At 51.5% G+C, this 16649-nt stretch overlaps 1 protein-coding gene across 1 annotated transcript in view; it reads right to left on the bottom strand.

Moving 5' to 3' along the window:
* Positions 1-15670, bottom strand: part of LOC106732199 (uncharacterized) — a 63590-nt gene extending 47920 nt beyond the window's left edge. Inside the window, 2 exon segments of the mRNA XM_075913233.1 lie at positions 12148-12341; positions 15551-15670. Of these exon segments, the coding sequence (XP_075769348.1) occupies positions 12148-12226 (79 nt within the window). The 5' untranslated portion in view covers positions 12227-12341; positions 15551-15670.
* Positions 15671-16649: the final 979 nt, after the last annotated feature.

Genomic DNA, 16649 nt, shown 5'->3' with positions numbered 1-16649 from the left:
CATTAAGTGGACTAAGGACATTGTCCCATGAAATTGTGGGATAGTTCTGAATGACTCTCAGGCCCTTAGTCAAATGCAAAGTAATAGGGTTCAGATCCTGGATCTCATCTTGAATTGAGGTTGAACCCTTAGGGCTGCAGTCTCATCACAGGACCCTACGTCTGGGGCCCGGGTTAATGCAATTGCAGTATAGTTGCATGAGGCCCTACTATGGGTCCAAACCGATCTCTTTGGGTAGAAGATGGTAGAAAGAGTTCTTACAGGGGTCACATGACACCCTTTACTTTCAATCATGTGTCCATCTTGACCCCAGAAGTACTACCCACAGACTTCCTGTGGTAGGTGGGCAGGGCCTAGGTAATGGGATCAAGGGGCATGGCTAAAGTGTCCCCATTTTTGGTTGAGAAAATATGGTTACCATAACCATACTGTAGCTGCTCCTGGGAGGGACTTTCCTGATAGCTATGTGTAGCGTGCGCGTGAGAGAGAGAGAGAGAGAGAGAGAGAGAGTGTGTGTGTGTGTGTGTGTGTGTGTGTGTGTGTGTGTGTGTGTGTGTCAGTGTTGATGTCAGGGTGTCCCCTGCCCCTGTACCTCAACTCTGCAGAGCAAGGGAGAGAAGACACAGCCTGGCTCAGAATTCTGAGTTGCTGTCATTTGAACATTTCTCCAGCACTGAGTGTAATTGACTCAGCTACTTTTTTAAATACCTATACTGAATCTGAGATTTCCCCAGCAGCCAGCTCACACTGTCTCTCTCTCCCTTCCTCTGTTCGCTGAGCAAGGGGAGGGGAAACAACAGGGCACAGGGACAGAGCTTGCTGTGTCGTAAGGAAACAGCTCATTGGGTTTCTCATAAACTTGCCCAGCAGCAGCCACCACACACACAGACTCCTCTGTTCCTCTCTCACACACACAACCTGTCTGCATCACCCACAAAGACACCCACTGTCACACACACACACACTCTCTCTCTCTCTCTCTATGGGTGCGTCTAGACTGGCAAGCAGCCGCTTTTGCGCAAAAACTTGCTAGCTGTCTACACTGGCCGCTTGAATTTGCGCAAGAGCACTGACTCTGTAATGTACAAAATCAGTGCTTCTTGCACAAATACTTTCACTCCTGCTCGGGAAAAAGCCCTCTTGTGCAAGAATACTTGCTCAAGAGGGCCAGTGTAGACAGGGAAGAATTGTTTTGCACAAAAAAGCCCCGATGGCTAAAATGGCCACGGATGCTTTTGCGCAAAAGCACTTTTTGTGCAAAAGCATCCTTGCCAATCTAGACAGACGTGCTTTTGCAGAAATACTTTCAACGGAAAAACTTTTCCGTTAAAAGTATTTTCGCAAAATCATGCCAGTCTAGACGCAGACACTGTGTGTGTTTTATACACAGTGGAGACTTTTAAAAAGTATCTATGAAATCCAGGGGATTTGTTTCTACCTGTGGTGCACAAGAGCATGTGTCAGTGCACACAACAACATGCATTCCACACATGGATGAAAAAAATAGAAGGAATCCTGCTGTTCACATGCTAAAGAGATATAAAAGCAGAGGTGGGCAAAAGGGCCTCTGCAAGCCGGATTTGGCCTGCCAAGCAGGGTGATACGACCCACAGGGGTCCTGCTGCTCTCCCCTCCCCAGGCCAATCAGGACCTGGGAGTAGGGGGGGAAAGCACACAATGTTTCCTCCGCCCTGCCAGGAGCAGGCGGCGCTTTAAAGTGCCACGCACTCCTGGCAGAACAGGGGGAGACTTCTCACGCTCCCCCGTCCTCAAGCCCTGATTGGCCTGGGGGTGGGGGGAGCACACAAAGTTTCCTCCGCTCTACCCCAGTTCTGCGAGGAGCGCATGGCACTTAGAAGTGCCACATGCTCCTGGCAGGGCAGGAGGAAGCTTCACATGTTCTCAGGCCCTGATTGGCCTGGGGAGCACGGAAACTCTTCCTAATGCCAGGGCACGGTGCTTAGTGGGAAGGAGCGGACAAAGGGGCTCCCTTACCCCCAGATTATGACTGGGGAAGCCCGAAGCATCCTGGCCCCACTCCTTCCGGTATGGCCTGGCAAAAAATTATTGCCCGTCCCTGCATAAAAGGATAGAACAACTCCATTTGGCCTCTTCCCTGCACTGATCTCCAGACTATGGATGTATACTAATGGGAGCATTCTAACCAAAGGACAGAGGACCTTCCAGTCTTTTGGAAGCAACCAGAAATTCAACAAGCCAACAGTTTATTGCATCATTGGTTCAAACCTGATGCAGAAACATTGAAATGTGGGCTTGTATTTTATTGCTTTCTGCAGTTGTAACCCTCACCTCTCTCTCTTCTCTTGCAGAAACCTTTAGACATCACAGAATAAAGAATTGGCAACCATGTTATATTTGGATAACATCTGAATTATTTATTGACCTGGATATATGGCTGGTCCTTTAGCAGCAGAAGAACCTTTGGTTAACGAAACTGGTTTTAAATCATAACCACTAATTAAGTCTAGCATCTGGATGAAATAAAGGGCGAGTTTTCAACACCACTCTTCAGTGCAGGACAGCACAGCTTCACAGATGATTAATCAGCCCTGCCCAGTGAGAGGCTCAGAGCTCTGTGCAGAGCTCACTGACTGGGTGTGGATGATTAATCACCTGTGATGCTACACAGCTTAGAGCAGAGGTGGGCAAAAGCCTCTTGGCAGGCAAAATCTGCTCCACCCAGGGCTTTGATCCAGCCCAGAGGAAGTTCCAGGCCCTGCCCCCTAGTGCAGGGGTCAGCAACCTACATGTGCTAATTTTCAGTACGGGGGAGGAAGCTCAGCCCCAGCACTCCTCCCCCACGCAGCTGCTGGAGAATGCTCCCTCCTCCCTGCAGCAGGTTAGGCTACCATGGGAGGAGGCAGCACTGGGGCTGAGGCTCATCAGTGATGCCTCAGTAGGGACAAGGGTGCCGTAGCCATACGGTCCGGGGCCAGCCCTGGAGGCATCACTTCTGTGGCCACATGGCCCAGGGCCACGTGTCTGCTGCAGCAGGTCTGCTGGCCTCTGGGACCAGCCCGAGGCTGCATGTCCGCAGCAGCGCCTTCAGCCTCCAGGGCTGGCCCCAGGGCTGCGTGGCTGTTGCAGCAGCAGGACCTCCCTCCAGAGCATCCGGGACAGCATGACTGAAGCCTTTGTTACAAGAGGACACGAAGATAGGTAAGGTTACTCCCTCATGCCCAGACTTCCCCCATCCTAATCCTCTCACTCCTCCCCCAAGCTTGCTTTCACACCCTCCCTTGTTCCTGTACCCTCGCTCCTGGACACACACTGCATCCTCCCTTGGTCCCACTCCCTCCACCTGGCCAGACACCCTACTCCCAGCCTGCTTCTGAACCCTACCTCCCTCCCAGATCCTGCACCCCATCCCTATCCTACTTTCTGGAAGCCCTGTCTCGCACGCTCTACCCCTCATCTTTGTCCCTACCCCAGAGCCTAAGGAGAGCCATAAAATCCAGTAACTCAAACTCCAGAAAAGTAAATCTGGTCTATGGGAAGCCCTGAACCTCCCCATCCCTTCTCCTCACCTCTGGTGCCCCAGCCTCACAGGAAGTGAGGTGTCTTAGTTGGGGGCCATGTCAGTGAAGGTTCGGGGATTTTGGAGAAGGTTTTTTGCTTCTTACTTGGGTGGTTTCCAACGGATTTTTCTGTGGTTCAGTGACCCTCAACCCCAAAAGGGTTCTCCACCCCACCATAAATAAAGGAAACGTTGAAACCTTTTGTGTTGGACATATTTTACTTTATTTAAAATGAAGTTTGATAAACTAACATGAGAAAGTTAAAATGCTTAATCTGTTTCATAAATTTAAATTAAACCATTCTCACTAGCTGCAGCTGGTTCAGAAAATAAGATCACCGTACTCAACCTGCCCTTGCCTCTCTTCCTCACTCCGTCCCCCGGCACACAGATCCTTGAATAAGTTAAACCTCAGAACACCACTTCTGAAAGGTTGCCAACCCTTGCACTAAAAGGTATAATCTGCATCTTAATTTATTTAATAATGAAGCTGCTGTAGATAGGACTATTTTTTACTTTAAAAAGTATCACCAGCACTCGGACCTGTATAACGAGGCAAATAAGTCAAATCCCAGCACTGCACCTCTGAAAGGGCTCACAGCTTTCAGTCCCACTGGCCCATTGCCTGGAAACTGCACAGGAGGTGCCCTTTCAACTGCTTCTATTCAAAGGGCTTGAGCCTGCCAGGCAACAGGTTAGCAGCAGGGGCAGGTGCTGCCAGCCATGTTATGTGAATTCTAAGCCTTCACTTAGAACTCTGGGAGGACTCTGGCCCCCAGCACCTTCCCATCTGCTCCAGGTCCTTTCCATTGGCCAGAATTCAGGAGGCAGGGCCCCCAGGCCAAGCAAAACTTCTGGCAGGGTAGTTCTCAATTCTACCCCTTCTGCCCGCGACTCCACCTCTTGTGATTGGCCCATGGCTACTTCTGAAATTTGTGTAGTGGCCCCCCCTTCCAAAATTATTGCCCACCCCTGGATTAGCGGGAACACTGCTAGCCTTTCCTTTCTAGATTGACCAATCTCTGAGTGGCCCTGTGAGATGTGCTCCTGGTGGTCAACACGGGCGCCTGAAACCAGCTAGAGCTTCGTCACACTCTGGCAAAGCCCTCAGAAGGGCTCTGTGTGATGCCCACTAACCAATCTACAGCAACAATGGCTGATCATGCAGCACTACTACACGTTCTGGGATGTCCTTGCTATGAACTAGGCAGAGCCCCTGGGCAGTGTGTGGCTCCTTCTGTCATGGAGGCAGGCTGGGCGCACCCTGCTGGAGAAGTGGAACCTCCATGTCCTGAGGAATTGGTGCTCAGAATCACTATTCAGCATGGACTCTTTGGTCACAGCACTGTGAAGCACCAGTGTAAATGCATCCCCAAGGCTGTGAGCTACTCCCCTCCTGAAGGTGGTTTATCTAGACCAGGGGTCGTCAACCCTTTCAGAAGTGGTGTACCCAGATTTAACTTATTCACTTCTATTTATGGATCTGTGTGCTCAGGGGAGGAGACAGAGGCAGGCTGGGTATAGTTACCATATTTTCTGAACCAGCTACGGCTAGGTAGAATGGTTTAACTTAAATTAAATAGATTAAGAGTTTTAACTCATGTTTCAGAGGAATAGCTGTGTAAGTCTGTAAAAACTAGTCTTGCAGCACCTTAGAGATTAACAAAAATGTAGATAGTATCATAAGCTTTTGTGGGCACAAAAAGCTCATGATACTGTCTACATTTTTGTTAGTCTCTAAAGTGCTGCAGGACTATTTGTTTTGTTAAGTTTTAACATAATGTTAGTTTATCAAACTTCATTTTAGATAAAGTAAAATATTAATTTATGTCCAACACAAAAGATTTCAATGTTTTCTTTATTTATGGCAGAAGTGGGCAACCTTTTTTGGGTCGGGGCCATAGACCCACAGAAAAATCTGTTGGGGACCACACAAATGAGAAGCAAAACAACAAAAATCCCCAAACCTCACTGATGTGTCCCCCAACTGACATACCTCATTCTTCTGGCCTCACTGGGTAAGGGAAAAGGACGAGGGGGGCCAGGGGGTCTGAGGTTCAGGACTTCCCATAGGCCAGATTTACTTTTCTGGGTTTCCGGAGTTAGTGGATTTGGTGGACCTCCTTAGGCTCCGGGATGGGGACAAAAATGAGAGGCTCAATGTGTGGGATAGGGCTGCCAGAGAGTGGGATATGGATGCAGGAACTGGGTGGGAGGTGGGATGTAAGGTGGGTGAGGAAAGCAGGGTCTAGAAGGGAGTCTGGCAGTGGGAGTGGGTGTGGGGTGGGGGTACAAGAAGGAGTTGGAAGGGGGTTGGGAGAGTAATGCAGAAAAGGTGAGAAGGTGACAATGCAGCCAAATAGCTAACTGGGGAGAGAGTCAAAGAAGTGGGAAGTGAAGGAAAGTGCAGCTTCTGCAAAGTAAAATGATATGCCCCCTCACATCTTCCTTCTGCTCCAGCTTCACTCCCTACAGCACATGATGCCCCGCAACCTGATCCCTTGCATTGCCCATTCACCTCAGTATAACCCCTGCCCCCATATCCTCCTTCACCCCTCCTACCTCCACATCCCTGTACCTCTAGTGTGCACAATGGCAGGGCAGTATGCTGGGACCCACAGTCCCCCAGGAGTAGCGCAGGGCCAAGGAGAGGCTTGGGGGGGGGGGGGGGGGAGACAGAGTCACTTCCCTGCCGTGCCCAGCCCTTTGCTGGGGTACACCCCTCACCTGCAGGCTGCTGCTCTGGGGCAGGTGGAGCCCAGGGCTGGTTCCAGCCCAGCCAGGTGCAACAGGGTGCTGGGGAAGGGGCTCCCCGTTCTTCTGCACTCTCCCTGTGGGGAGCAGCCCAGGCATCCCACAGAGGCAGCAGCTTGTGACTGGCTGCCCAGCCCAGGATCTGCAGAGTGGCTCCAGCCCCACCCCCTCCTGAAGCAGAGCCTGTAAAGGGGGAGGGAGAGGAAAGGGGTTAACCCTTTTAGCTCCTGGGAACTACATGCACAGGCTCGGCAGCGGCAGCCCCAGAGACAAGAAGCCCAGTGTATGATCATGCCACCCGCACACCTACGCACCCATGCCTCCCCCATCTCTGTTTGCCCTTCCAGCAGGAAGCTGGAGCTGGTTCTCTAGCCCAGTTTTTCTCAAATAGTGGTACGAGTACCTTTAGGAGTACTCGAGAGAAGTCTGGAGGGTACGTCAACAACTGAAATTTGGAGAAAAATGATTTTTTTTTAAGTTTTACAGCGCTTTATTATTTTTGTACTTTTTACAGCCAAAAATTTCATCATCTGCCCAGCTATGATTAAGCTGTTTAAACAAGTGTGTTGCAATAGTTGAAAAAAATTGTGTGTCAGAAAACTGTAGGTACTGGGAATACTTATAATTTTTTTAAAGGGATGCTTTATTTCAAAAAAAAAAAAAAAAAAAAAAAGGTGGAGAAACACTGCTCTAGCCTGCAGCTGCTTGGCAAATGCAAAGCTCCAGCTCCTGCCTAGGGGGGAGGCGGGGTGTTGAGCCACACATGCCACTCAAAATAAGTGACATGTGTGCCGTAGGTTGCTGACCCCTGGTCTAGGGCATCAGAAGAGTTCTCTCCCAGCCCTCTTGTCACAACCACGCTGCCAAGTTAAAGTGCTGCTGTAAACAAAACCTGAAAGAATAAATGCATGAAAGCAACTTCTTAAAGTAATCCAATCACAACAAACCACAGAGCTATTTTTTTTCACCTGGCATTGTGGGTGCACCACTCAGAAGGTCACTAGAACAGAAAGACTGAAGTGTTTATTCAGTTTGTTCACTGTGGGCTTGCCAGCGATTCAGAGCCTGATCCTGCACTTGTTAAACTTCATCTGCACTTTAAAAATACTCCACCTTCTCAGAACACTACAAAGAGCACAGATTATTAACACGTCTCTACAAAAGCATCTTAAGTGCTTTACAATAAAAAAAAGTCCAAATCAGACCCTGAATTGAATTCTGATAATGTACAATCCCTCAGCCCTTTGTACCTCTCTGCTCTGGATCTTTATCCCTCTCATCAAACTACCTCTTAGCCCAGGCTTTCTAACATTTCCCACCAGATGTCCACCAGCAGTAAACTGAAACACACCTTGGCCAAGTGCAAGCACTTCTGTGCCAGCTGATAGATGACAAATCTGTTGGCCTAGAACTGCAGAGAATTCACTGTTTTGGATTTGCTCTATAATTCTAACAGTGGAAAACAGAGAGGGCCCCACGATACTCCCTCCTTATCACATAATTATGAACAGGGCTCAACAATTAGGGCAATCTACTCGCCCGCAGCAAGTAGATTTTAGCCCAGTGCGGCCGCGCAGTGAGGTCAGCGCATGCGCAGCGTGCCAAGCCACACAGCTGGCGAGCTCACTGCCGCTTTTCATAATCAGGGCTTGACGTCTGAAATATACCAGGAATATCATCAACAGTCAGGTGGTAATTACCAGCTCTTCATCCCAGCCTAATAGTTGCCTCAACAAGAGAAGGGAAGATGAGCTTGAATTGACCTCAATCTGACATTAATGAGACAACGAAATTTCCCCAGCACCCCAATTCCCACGTAGCTGCATCCCCTCTTCAGTTGCCCAGAATGACAGCAATCCACTCAAAATCTTGGTACCCTACCCCCTGTGCTGCCTGCTCCCCCTCAGCATAGTCTGAGCCTGGGATAGAGTGCAGTCTCTCCCCGGCATCAGCAGCTGCAGCCCAGCTGGGGCTGTGATGCCCAAAACCAAGGCTATTAAGAGGCGTAACTGACTAATCATGTAGTTGATACTATTTGTATCAACTACACAATTAATCAATAAGGGAAGGTGCTCTGTCCCAGCTCGTGCCAGTCCAGGAGCTACCACCACCAGGGTTCTGCAGCTTAAATATAGTAGGACCCAGGTTCGCAGGAGCCACCCAGCTCCTACTACATTTAAACTGCAGAGCCACAGCGGGGGTAGGCCCCATAGCAGGATGAGTTGGGATCACTGCAGCTCTGCATTTTAAATATAGTAAGAGCCAAGTGGCTATTACTACATTTAAAATGCAGAGCCTCAGCTGTCCCAGACTGGCGCAAGCTGGGATTGACCTGGGCATGCTCAATCCCAGCTCACGCAGGGAGCTGGGCCTCCCCATGGGCACGGGCTGCTGCCATGAAACAGCCCCTGTTCACAGTGGCTGGAGCTAGCCCCAAAGAGGAGCTACTACAAGAACAGCCTCTTCCCACGGCCAGCCCGAGTCCACTGTGGGCAGAGGCTGCTGCTACCCCCTGCAGTGCGGCGGGGGGGGGGGGGGGGAGAACAGCTGGCACCACAGAGACGGTGCTGGGGGAAAGAGATGGTGCTCCCCCCAGCACCTGCTCCTGTTTCTCTCCAACTTTGCTCCTCTGATACACAGGCAGCAGGGGGGGGGGGGGGGGACGGAGAGGTAATCAAGTAGTCAACTCAGCTACCTGATGAGTAGACAGCTACCCAATAAGCCTAAGCTTAACTACTCACTTATAACCCTACCCCAAACTCCCCATCTCCACCTCATCCCACTGTCCTCCTACCCTCTGCCTATTTCTCTCAATATACCCCCCACCCCTCACTTTATTCCACTACCTCTGCAGGATCCAGGAGACACCTCATTAATGGAACCCCACCAGTGTGGCTCTACTCATTAGGTGTGTGGCCCTTCAGACCCTCATGTGCAGCTGCCCAGGCAGACACTTTAGAGGGAACAAAGGCAGCACTTAGGGAACAGCGGAAGCAGTAGAACAATCCAGCAAAGGAAGGGCTGCCTGAAAAAGCAGCTACCACAGCACAGCCCATGCAGGGTTTCAGAGCAGCTCCCACCAGCAGGAGGCATCAGCAGCAGCTAACCCAGCAACCCAACGGGCTTCTGTTTCTGCCCCCACAGAGCAGCACTGATCTCAGCAGCAGCTTGCCATGAACTCACCAGAAGGCCCTGTGCTCCCTTCATTCATCAACCCACTTTAGCGACTGACACAACAGAAGCACCATTCTGCTGGCGGGCCAGAGGGATTTCTAAGGAAAGGGAAAAAAAGATGAGGAATAAATGGGCAGTGGCAGAATGGAGAGGGACAAATAGAGGAATCCCCCCCTAGGGCCACTTTCATAGTCTTGTGGTCTTATATCTGCCTCCACTATCTCCCAGTTTTCTGATACCATGAGCAACTTGCTGTCCTCCCTCTGACAAGTCTTCTCTAAAATCTCTGAGAGCTGCAGAGATCTCCTCAGCTCCTGAAAGCTGGTCTCTGCAACCAGATCTGCCCCATATCCTGAGGGTGGAGACCTCCTGCTTGAACTCCTTTAGCACAACCTCCATCCTGTGGCACAGGGGCTGGAGGTTCCTTTGGATGGTGTCACCAAGACCTGCCTCTGGGACACCCAAGTCAGTGACCTTCTGGACTATGGCTGGAGCCCAGGGTGGACCCCAGTGTGCTTGCCCAGGATATAGCACTCCCAACTCAACCACGTCTTCCATAGTGTGCTCCGAGAGGTAAAGGCTGCCCTGTCCCCTGCCTCTATGGCTGTTCTCAGGCAGTGTTTTCCACCTGCCTGTATCACCAGGCTCGCTAGAGCTTGATGTCAGGTCCCTGCCACATCAGCTCCCACCCATTGCTCTGAACCTCCCATTTCAGATAACTCTGAGAATTTCTGTCTCACCCCCAGAGAAGCTCTGCACACTCACACTGCCCCCAGTCATTCCCCTGGGCCAGTGTTCTACCCAGATACACATAGGCTGAATATGCTGCCTCCTCTTAAAGAGAGGCCAGCCTGTGTTCTGCCATCATTCCATGGCCCAGCAGGAATTAGAGATGGCTGGGAAGAGCGAAGCAAGGTCATGTAGCTGACTCCCTTTTCAGCTTTCCCTGGCACTTGTTTGTTCTAGGCAAGAGGGAGTCCCAGAGCTCAGGCCTGTCTGTATCTGGAGTGTTCCAGGTTACAGCCCCTGTTCTGCCTCCTCCAGAACCTCTTTTTGAGACTCTAGCTGCACTTTTGCATTCACATTTGTATGGACTCACTGCCCACATTTGTCTCCACAAGTCTTCAAGCTTCTTTGTTGGCGTCTTTCTCATTCTAGTAAAGGCAACCACGTATCACTGCAGGACGAGGGTACAGCAGGGAATGTATTCTGTGACTTAGATCAGTAAGATTGCATCTTAAGGCACATGTTATTCCAGAACCTGTTGGGGCTCTTGTACATTTCAAAGGAGGAATGTGGAAATGCCTATCGACGGGTTGAGTAGTCAAAAACTACCCAATAAACAAATGCTTATTGGATAGTTGATTAGTCTTTAACCTCCTTACACTAAGTACCAGCTAACCATGTAAGCACATTCCAGATGAGTAAAGAGGATTCAGAACACACCGATCTCTGCAGTACCTGCAAACACACACTCCTAAGAGATGTCAGAGGAACATACTGACCCTTGTGCAAATCGGGGGGGGAGGGCGAAGGGGGGGAGAGAGACAGGAGGGGGTATAATGGATACAGATGTTTTGTTCTAACAAACGGGAACAAGGAAAAGGGAAGTAGCAACACCCAGAGTGCAATGTTCACCTTGTTTGTGTTAATATATGAAAGGAGAAGTCACACAAGGGACATGTTGGTGTTTGGCTGAAAAGCAGTGTTCTGGTTGCTAACTGAGCAGGTACCATTATTGGAGGTATTATCTTACTATACCTGTGCCTAAGGAGCTGAATTACTAGTCTGCTCCTTCAACAACAAGCCTGTCCGAGCACCTTAGTTCCCAAATGGAGCCTGTGCCTTTCTTTAGCAATAACCCTGAGCTGTGCTGCATGGGCAAGCCGCACACTCTGCCAGTGCAGCTGGCATCAGAGCTCTGACAAGAGCCGCCCTGAGCAGCTCTAACAACACACTGCAGCACTAGCAGCAATTCATATGGCACTGCAGTCATTACAGGAAACAAAGCTTATCAGTCACAGCAAGACCTGGGACCTCCAGGACACCACTGTGCTATCGGGGTGTTTATGTGGAGCTGATCATCTCCCCTAATTAATGTATTTGTCTTTCACCAGCCCTGTGAAACAGGGACATGCTATAATGCCTATTTTGGGGACTGGGGCACAGACAGTCTAAGTCACTTGCCCAAAGTGTCTTCACGTTTAAGCACTACCGCAATACACCCCATAAAGCACTCGTACAGCTTGAATTGCCTCATCAACCCTCCCTCAGCCCCAACACCACAGGCAGGAACCAGCATGTCACAAAGATTAGCCACAGCCAGGAAAGGACTCTGGGAACTGCACCGTCCTTCCAGGGTCCTGCAGGCACTAACAGCATCCAGATCCAACACCAGAACTCAGCCACCTGCCATTCCTGCCTGAGCATTTCCACAGATACCTCCAGCCAAGGCAGAACAAGGGCAAGATGGTGGGGAAGCACATTGAGTATGGGAAGAGCCATTATGTCATGTGCCTGAACCTGCTTTCCCTGGGAGGTTCTCACACAGAAGAGGTGTCTCACACAGAAGCCAGCACTATTGGGGCTGATATTTCTGACATTGGAACCTGAACCAAACTCAGCCAAGTGGCTCCAGACCCAACCCAGCTTCTGATACCTAAGGGGACAGGAATCCTTACCCAGCCAGTTGAGAGACTCATAATTCTCCTGCATCACATCCTGCAGAGGGCTCCCTGACCCAGGTCCAGTAGAGCCCATTCCTCCTCAATGAAATGCACAGTCACGTCTTCAAAGGACACTGGCTCCACCACAACAATTTTCTTTGCCTGTTTCTTCATGGATGAGCTGGAGCAACACATGGGTGTTCGGCAGCCTGTCAGGATGAGAAGGGCAATTGGAGACATTTCAGAATGGGCTTCAACATAGTTTCCCCTAAGATGTGTCCTGCAGCACCAAAAATTTGCCTGTCACTCATCTCCTCAGCAAAGCCATGAAGTAACTGCTCCATATGACCCACCACAGGAGCAGCTGGGCAGTAACCACATGGCCCTGGCTCTAGCTTCAGCCCTTCCTCAGGCTGAAGGAATGCTGCATGTTGGTAAAAACAGCACTGCAACCCCAGCTCCAGTCCCAGCACCAGGAGGGCTAAAGGGGACTGAGGGGTGCAGGTGTCGCAAAGGTGAGGAAGGTGCAGGGAGAGAACTAAAGGGAAGGCAGGGGTGAGGAGTGAAAGGGGCTGATGCTGAGGCCAGAGGAGGGGCCAGGGCATACGAAAGGGGAAGGCACTAAGGAGCACTAAGAGGAGAGAGAAATCCCAGTGGGCCAAGAGGAAACAATGAAGTAAAAGGGCAGAAGGAGCAGAGGGGAGGGGATGGGAAGGTGTCAGTGGGGGTGAAAGAAGGGATGGGACAGGGGGATGCTGGGCGAGGAAAGGGAAAGGGTAGAGGGGAGGAGCCATGAGGGCAAAAGGAAGGAAGAAGGGAAGAGTGGGTGCTGGGAGAAGAGAGGTTGAAAGGAAGGATGGCATGAGGAAGGCAGGGAATAGAACTGTCAAATTATTGGATTTTAAGGGGAGCAGCCAGATCACTGCTGCGCCAGCAGGGGAGGTGTTTGCCCCAAACTATATACAAAGGGGGCCATGTGAGGTGTCAAATGAAAGCTTATATTCTACTGATTCTATATATGCTACTCATGTACTTGTGTGATGTCTGTATATGGAGTTATGAATACGGACTCTGTGCCTATACTGTGGATGTTCTCTGCCTGCTGTAAGGAAGGAATGTCCAATAAATGACTACGTTAACTAGCAGAGCACCAAGGAATGGCTCTCAAGGTGCCCAATACACACCTGAGGAATATCTGGGAACATGCAAACCAGCCAGGGCATAATGGCTGCCAGCATGTGAAACACAAACAGGTCACTTGACCATGTGACCTGCTCTGGCTAGGAGGACTCCAGGAGAGATATACAAGTGCCATGAGGCGGACTCCATCTGGTCTTCAATTCTGCTACTGAACCTAGATGCAGTCTCGCAAGGAACAGATAGCCGTGAAGGACTACTGACCCATCCTGACATAGGATGTATACCAGAGACTTTTAAGATAGCAGTTTGTATCATCTCCACTGAAAGTCTTCATCAAGAGCTTGGTGACTGGTGCATGTAATGTATTTTTCCTTAACAACTTTACTCTCCATCTTTTCTTTCTTTTATTAATAAACCTTTAGATTTTAGATTCTAAAGCAGTGGTTCCCAAACTTTTCCACATCATGCCCCCTTTTTGATTTTTGAGAAACCCTCACCCCCCCCAAAAATAGCAGCAAAACTTGGGGTGGGATTGACAGGGGTGTGTGTGGCTAGGTCGCCTCGAATTCCCCCCCCCCCCCGGAATTTCTTCACGACCCCCAGTTTGGGAATCCACGTTCTAAAGGATTGACCCACTGTGATCTTGTGGGTAAGATCCAAAGTGTAAACTGACCAGGGATTTGTGCCTTGTTCTTTGGGACCAGTTCGGGGCATGTGAGATTGGGTTCTATAACCCTCACTTGTGCCACAATCAGCCCTGGGCCTAACACACAAGGAGAGCTAGGGTGTCTGAGGGGTTTTGCTCGTGAGGCTTCCTGCTGGCAGATGAAGTGACTGGTCTGTGACCTGTTGGGAAAGGTTTCCAGTCAGGGGCTGTAAGGAGCCTTTGTTCTGAGCAATTTGCCCTGAGTGGACACTCTCAGCAGTGCCCAGACTCGGCCCAGCCCCTTACAGGGAAAGGGAAAGGGCAGGGGGAGGAGCAATGAGGGCAAAAGGAAGGAAGAAGGGGAGAATGGATGTTGGGAGAAGAGAGTTAGAAAGGAGGGATGGCATGAGAATGGGCGGCTAGTTATATGGGCTCGTGGGTATATGGGCTCCAGCTATATTTAGAGCCAGAGGCCCTGCTCCAGCAATATTTGGAGCTGGGTCTCTCCCCCAGCCCTGCCTGCCAGCCCCCTTGCGCATCCTCCCACCCCAACCCCAGAACGTCCCTATCCCGTCCCTGCCGTGCGGAGCTTTCAGTCCAGCTCCCTGCAGTTGGCTGCTGCTGCCATGACGTCACGGTCCGGGACTTTAAAACTGCTCAGTGCGGCGGTGCACTGTGCAGCCTACTTCCAGGTTCAGAGACCAGGAACTTCTGGGGTCCGAGAACAGACTCCGGCCCCACAAAATAGAAGGCAGAAGGGAGGGGAGGCGAGGGGAGGGGAAGAGAAGAGAAGAGGGAAAACTAGCAGGAATGGGTGGAAGAGGCTTGTGGGGAGAGGAGGGGGAAAATTATACAAACTTGCGGCCCCAGGGCATGAGGAAGGCAGGGAACAGAACAAGTCACGTGTGAGGGTGCAGAGAAGCATGAGGAGAACTGGCACCAAGAGTGGTCAGGGGGGCAGTTGATGGAAGGGCTGGGGCAGTGAAAGAAGGGGGAGGGTGGAGGTACCAAGGGGACTGTGAGGGTGAAGCAGAAGGGGAGGGATGGGCAGCAGAGGAGAGAGGCAGGGCAGGTGGGTAGAGACAATTGTTAGCAGAGTGGATGCTGAGAGGGGCTAGAGGAGAGGGAAGGGAAGGGCGGGTGCAGGTCCCAGGAGGGCTGAGGGAAGTGAGAAGGGCAGAGGAGGGTGAGGGGAAGCTGCAGGCCCCGGGGGACAGATGGAGGGAGGGAGACATGGCAGTAGAGGTTTATAACGGGAGTGCCGGGAGCTCGCATCCGAACAGGCGCGCGCGACAAGACTCACTCCGCTCGTGGATGGGAAATCTTAGCGGGAACACGGGGCATTAACCCCGCTCTCCCCAGACGGGCCCCGCGCTGCAGTGCGGGCAAACGCTGAGTCTCGGCGGTGCCTGAGCAGCGCACAGGCTGCTCCCCAAACCCGCACGCGGGTCTCTCCAGCCCGGCCAGAGGTTCCGCGCGATGCCGCCCTGCTGCGGCTGAAGCGCAAGTTCCCCACCGCACGGAGACCGGCCGCGCGCTGGTTTTGGCACCTTTTAGTATCTGACCCCCAGCTCCCCACCTGGCCCTCCCCCTCGCACCCGCCGATCCCCAGCAGGTGTCTCCCCGCCTCACCTCTGCTCCTCCGCTCCCCCCTTCCGGGCGCGGAACCGGAAGCAGTAGCGCGAACGAGTAACCGCACAAACGGCTCTCTCAGTATTCGCTCATCAGTGCGCGCAGCGCATGCGCAGTGACCACAATGGGCGAGGCTGCCTCCCTACGCCCGCGCGTGGAGTTAGACGCTACTGCGGGCCCTACCCAGGGGCCAATTGCAATGAGGAGGGCGGGGCCTGAGCAGGAGCAAAGAGTGACTGGCGGAGAGGGGCGGGCTAAGAGCTGGGCTTTGTCCTAGCGGGAGATGCTGCCAGCCCCTGCGAGTTACCCCAGTGGGATGCAAAGGCAGGGCTGGAGGGCAGCTATTGCCCCTCACAGGGTAGCTCCCCGGCTCTGCTCTGAAAGGTCCTGCCAGGCTAGTTCCTGGTCTCTCCTTGCAGCGCCTTTAGCTCGGCAGCAGACTGAATGCTGGAACCGCCCACCTGCGTGAGTGCGGGGCAGGGAAGGGAGGGTGACTCACAAGAGCTGTTGGTGGCTGGCTTTAAGGACCCAAGTGAAAGGGCCCTGCCCAGGTTTCTCTGGGGCGTTTGGCTTCTGGTGCTTTCGGAAGCATCCTGCTTGTGCTCTTTCCCCACATTAATACAAGCGTCTTCCCTTGCGTTTTCTGTTCCCCACTTTGTGCTTGTGAGTGGGGACAGGGTTGTTCTCAGAGGCAACTGGTGCCCCATCTCCTTAACTTAGGATGAAGTGCATTCTTTACTTTTGCAGCTTATTAGTTTTACTTACAGGTAGTCCCAGACTTACAAATGCATCAACATATCACCAGCCGCACTTATGACCAACCTCCCATTAAGTGCTGCCCCAATTTACAAACAGTGATCACACTTACAAACAGTGTGGTCCCATTTAAATGAATGGGGTCCCACTTACAAACACATCGAGTTACAACCAAGTGCTTGGTACATAACTCGTTTGTAAGTTGGGGACTGTCTGTATTTTGTATTTGTGCCCCTGAATATGATGTGCCGGGGCAAGTGCCCTGCTTGCCTCCCCCTTGTTACAGTCCTGTAGGTGCTACCAATTAGCCAGCTGAAAGATATGAAAGCCATGACCCTTCCCA

This window comes from Pelodiscus sinensis, chromosome 31 (assembly GCF_049634645.1).
Source record: "Pelodiscus sinensis isolate JC-2024 chromosome 31, ASM4963464v1, whole genome shotgun sequence".
NCBI classification, from domain to species: domain Eukaryota; kingdom Metazoa; phylum Chordata; order Testudines; family Trionychidae; genus Pelodiscus; species Pelodiscus sinensis.
Note: the sequence above shows the minus strand (reverse complement) of the source record. Positions and strands in the feature narration are given on the sequence as shown.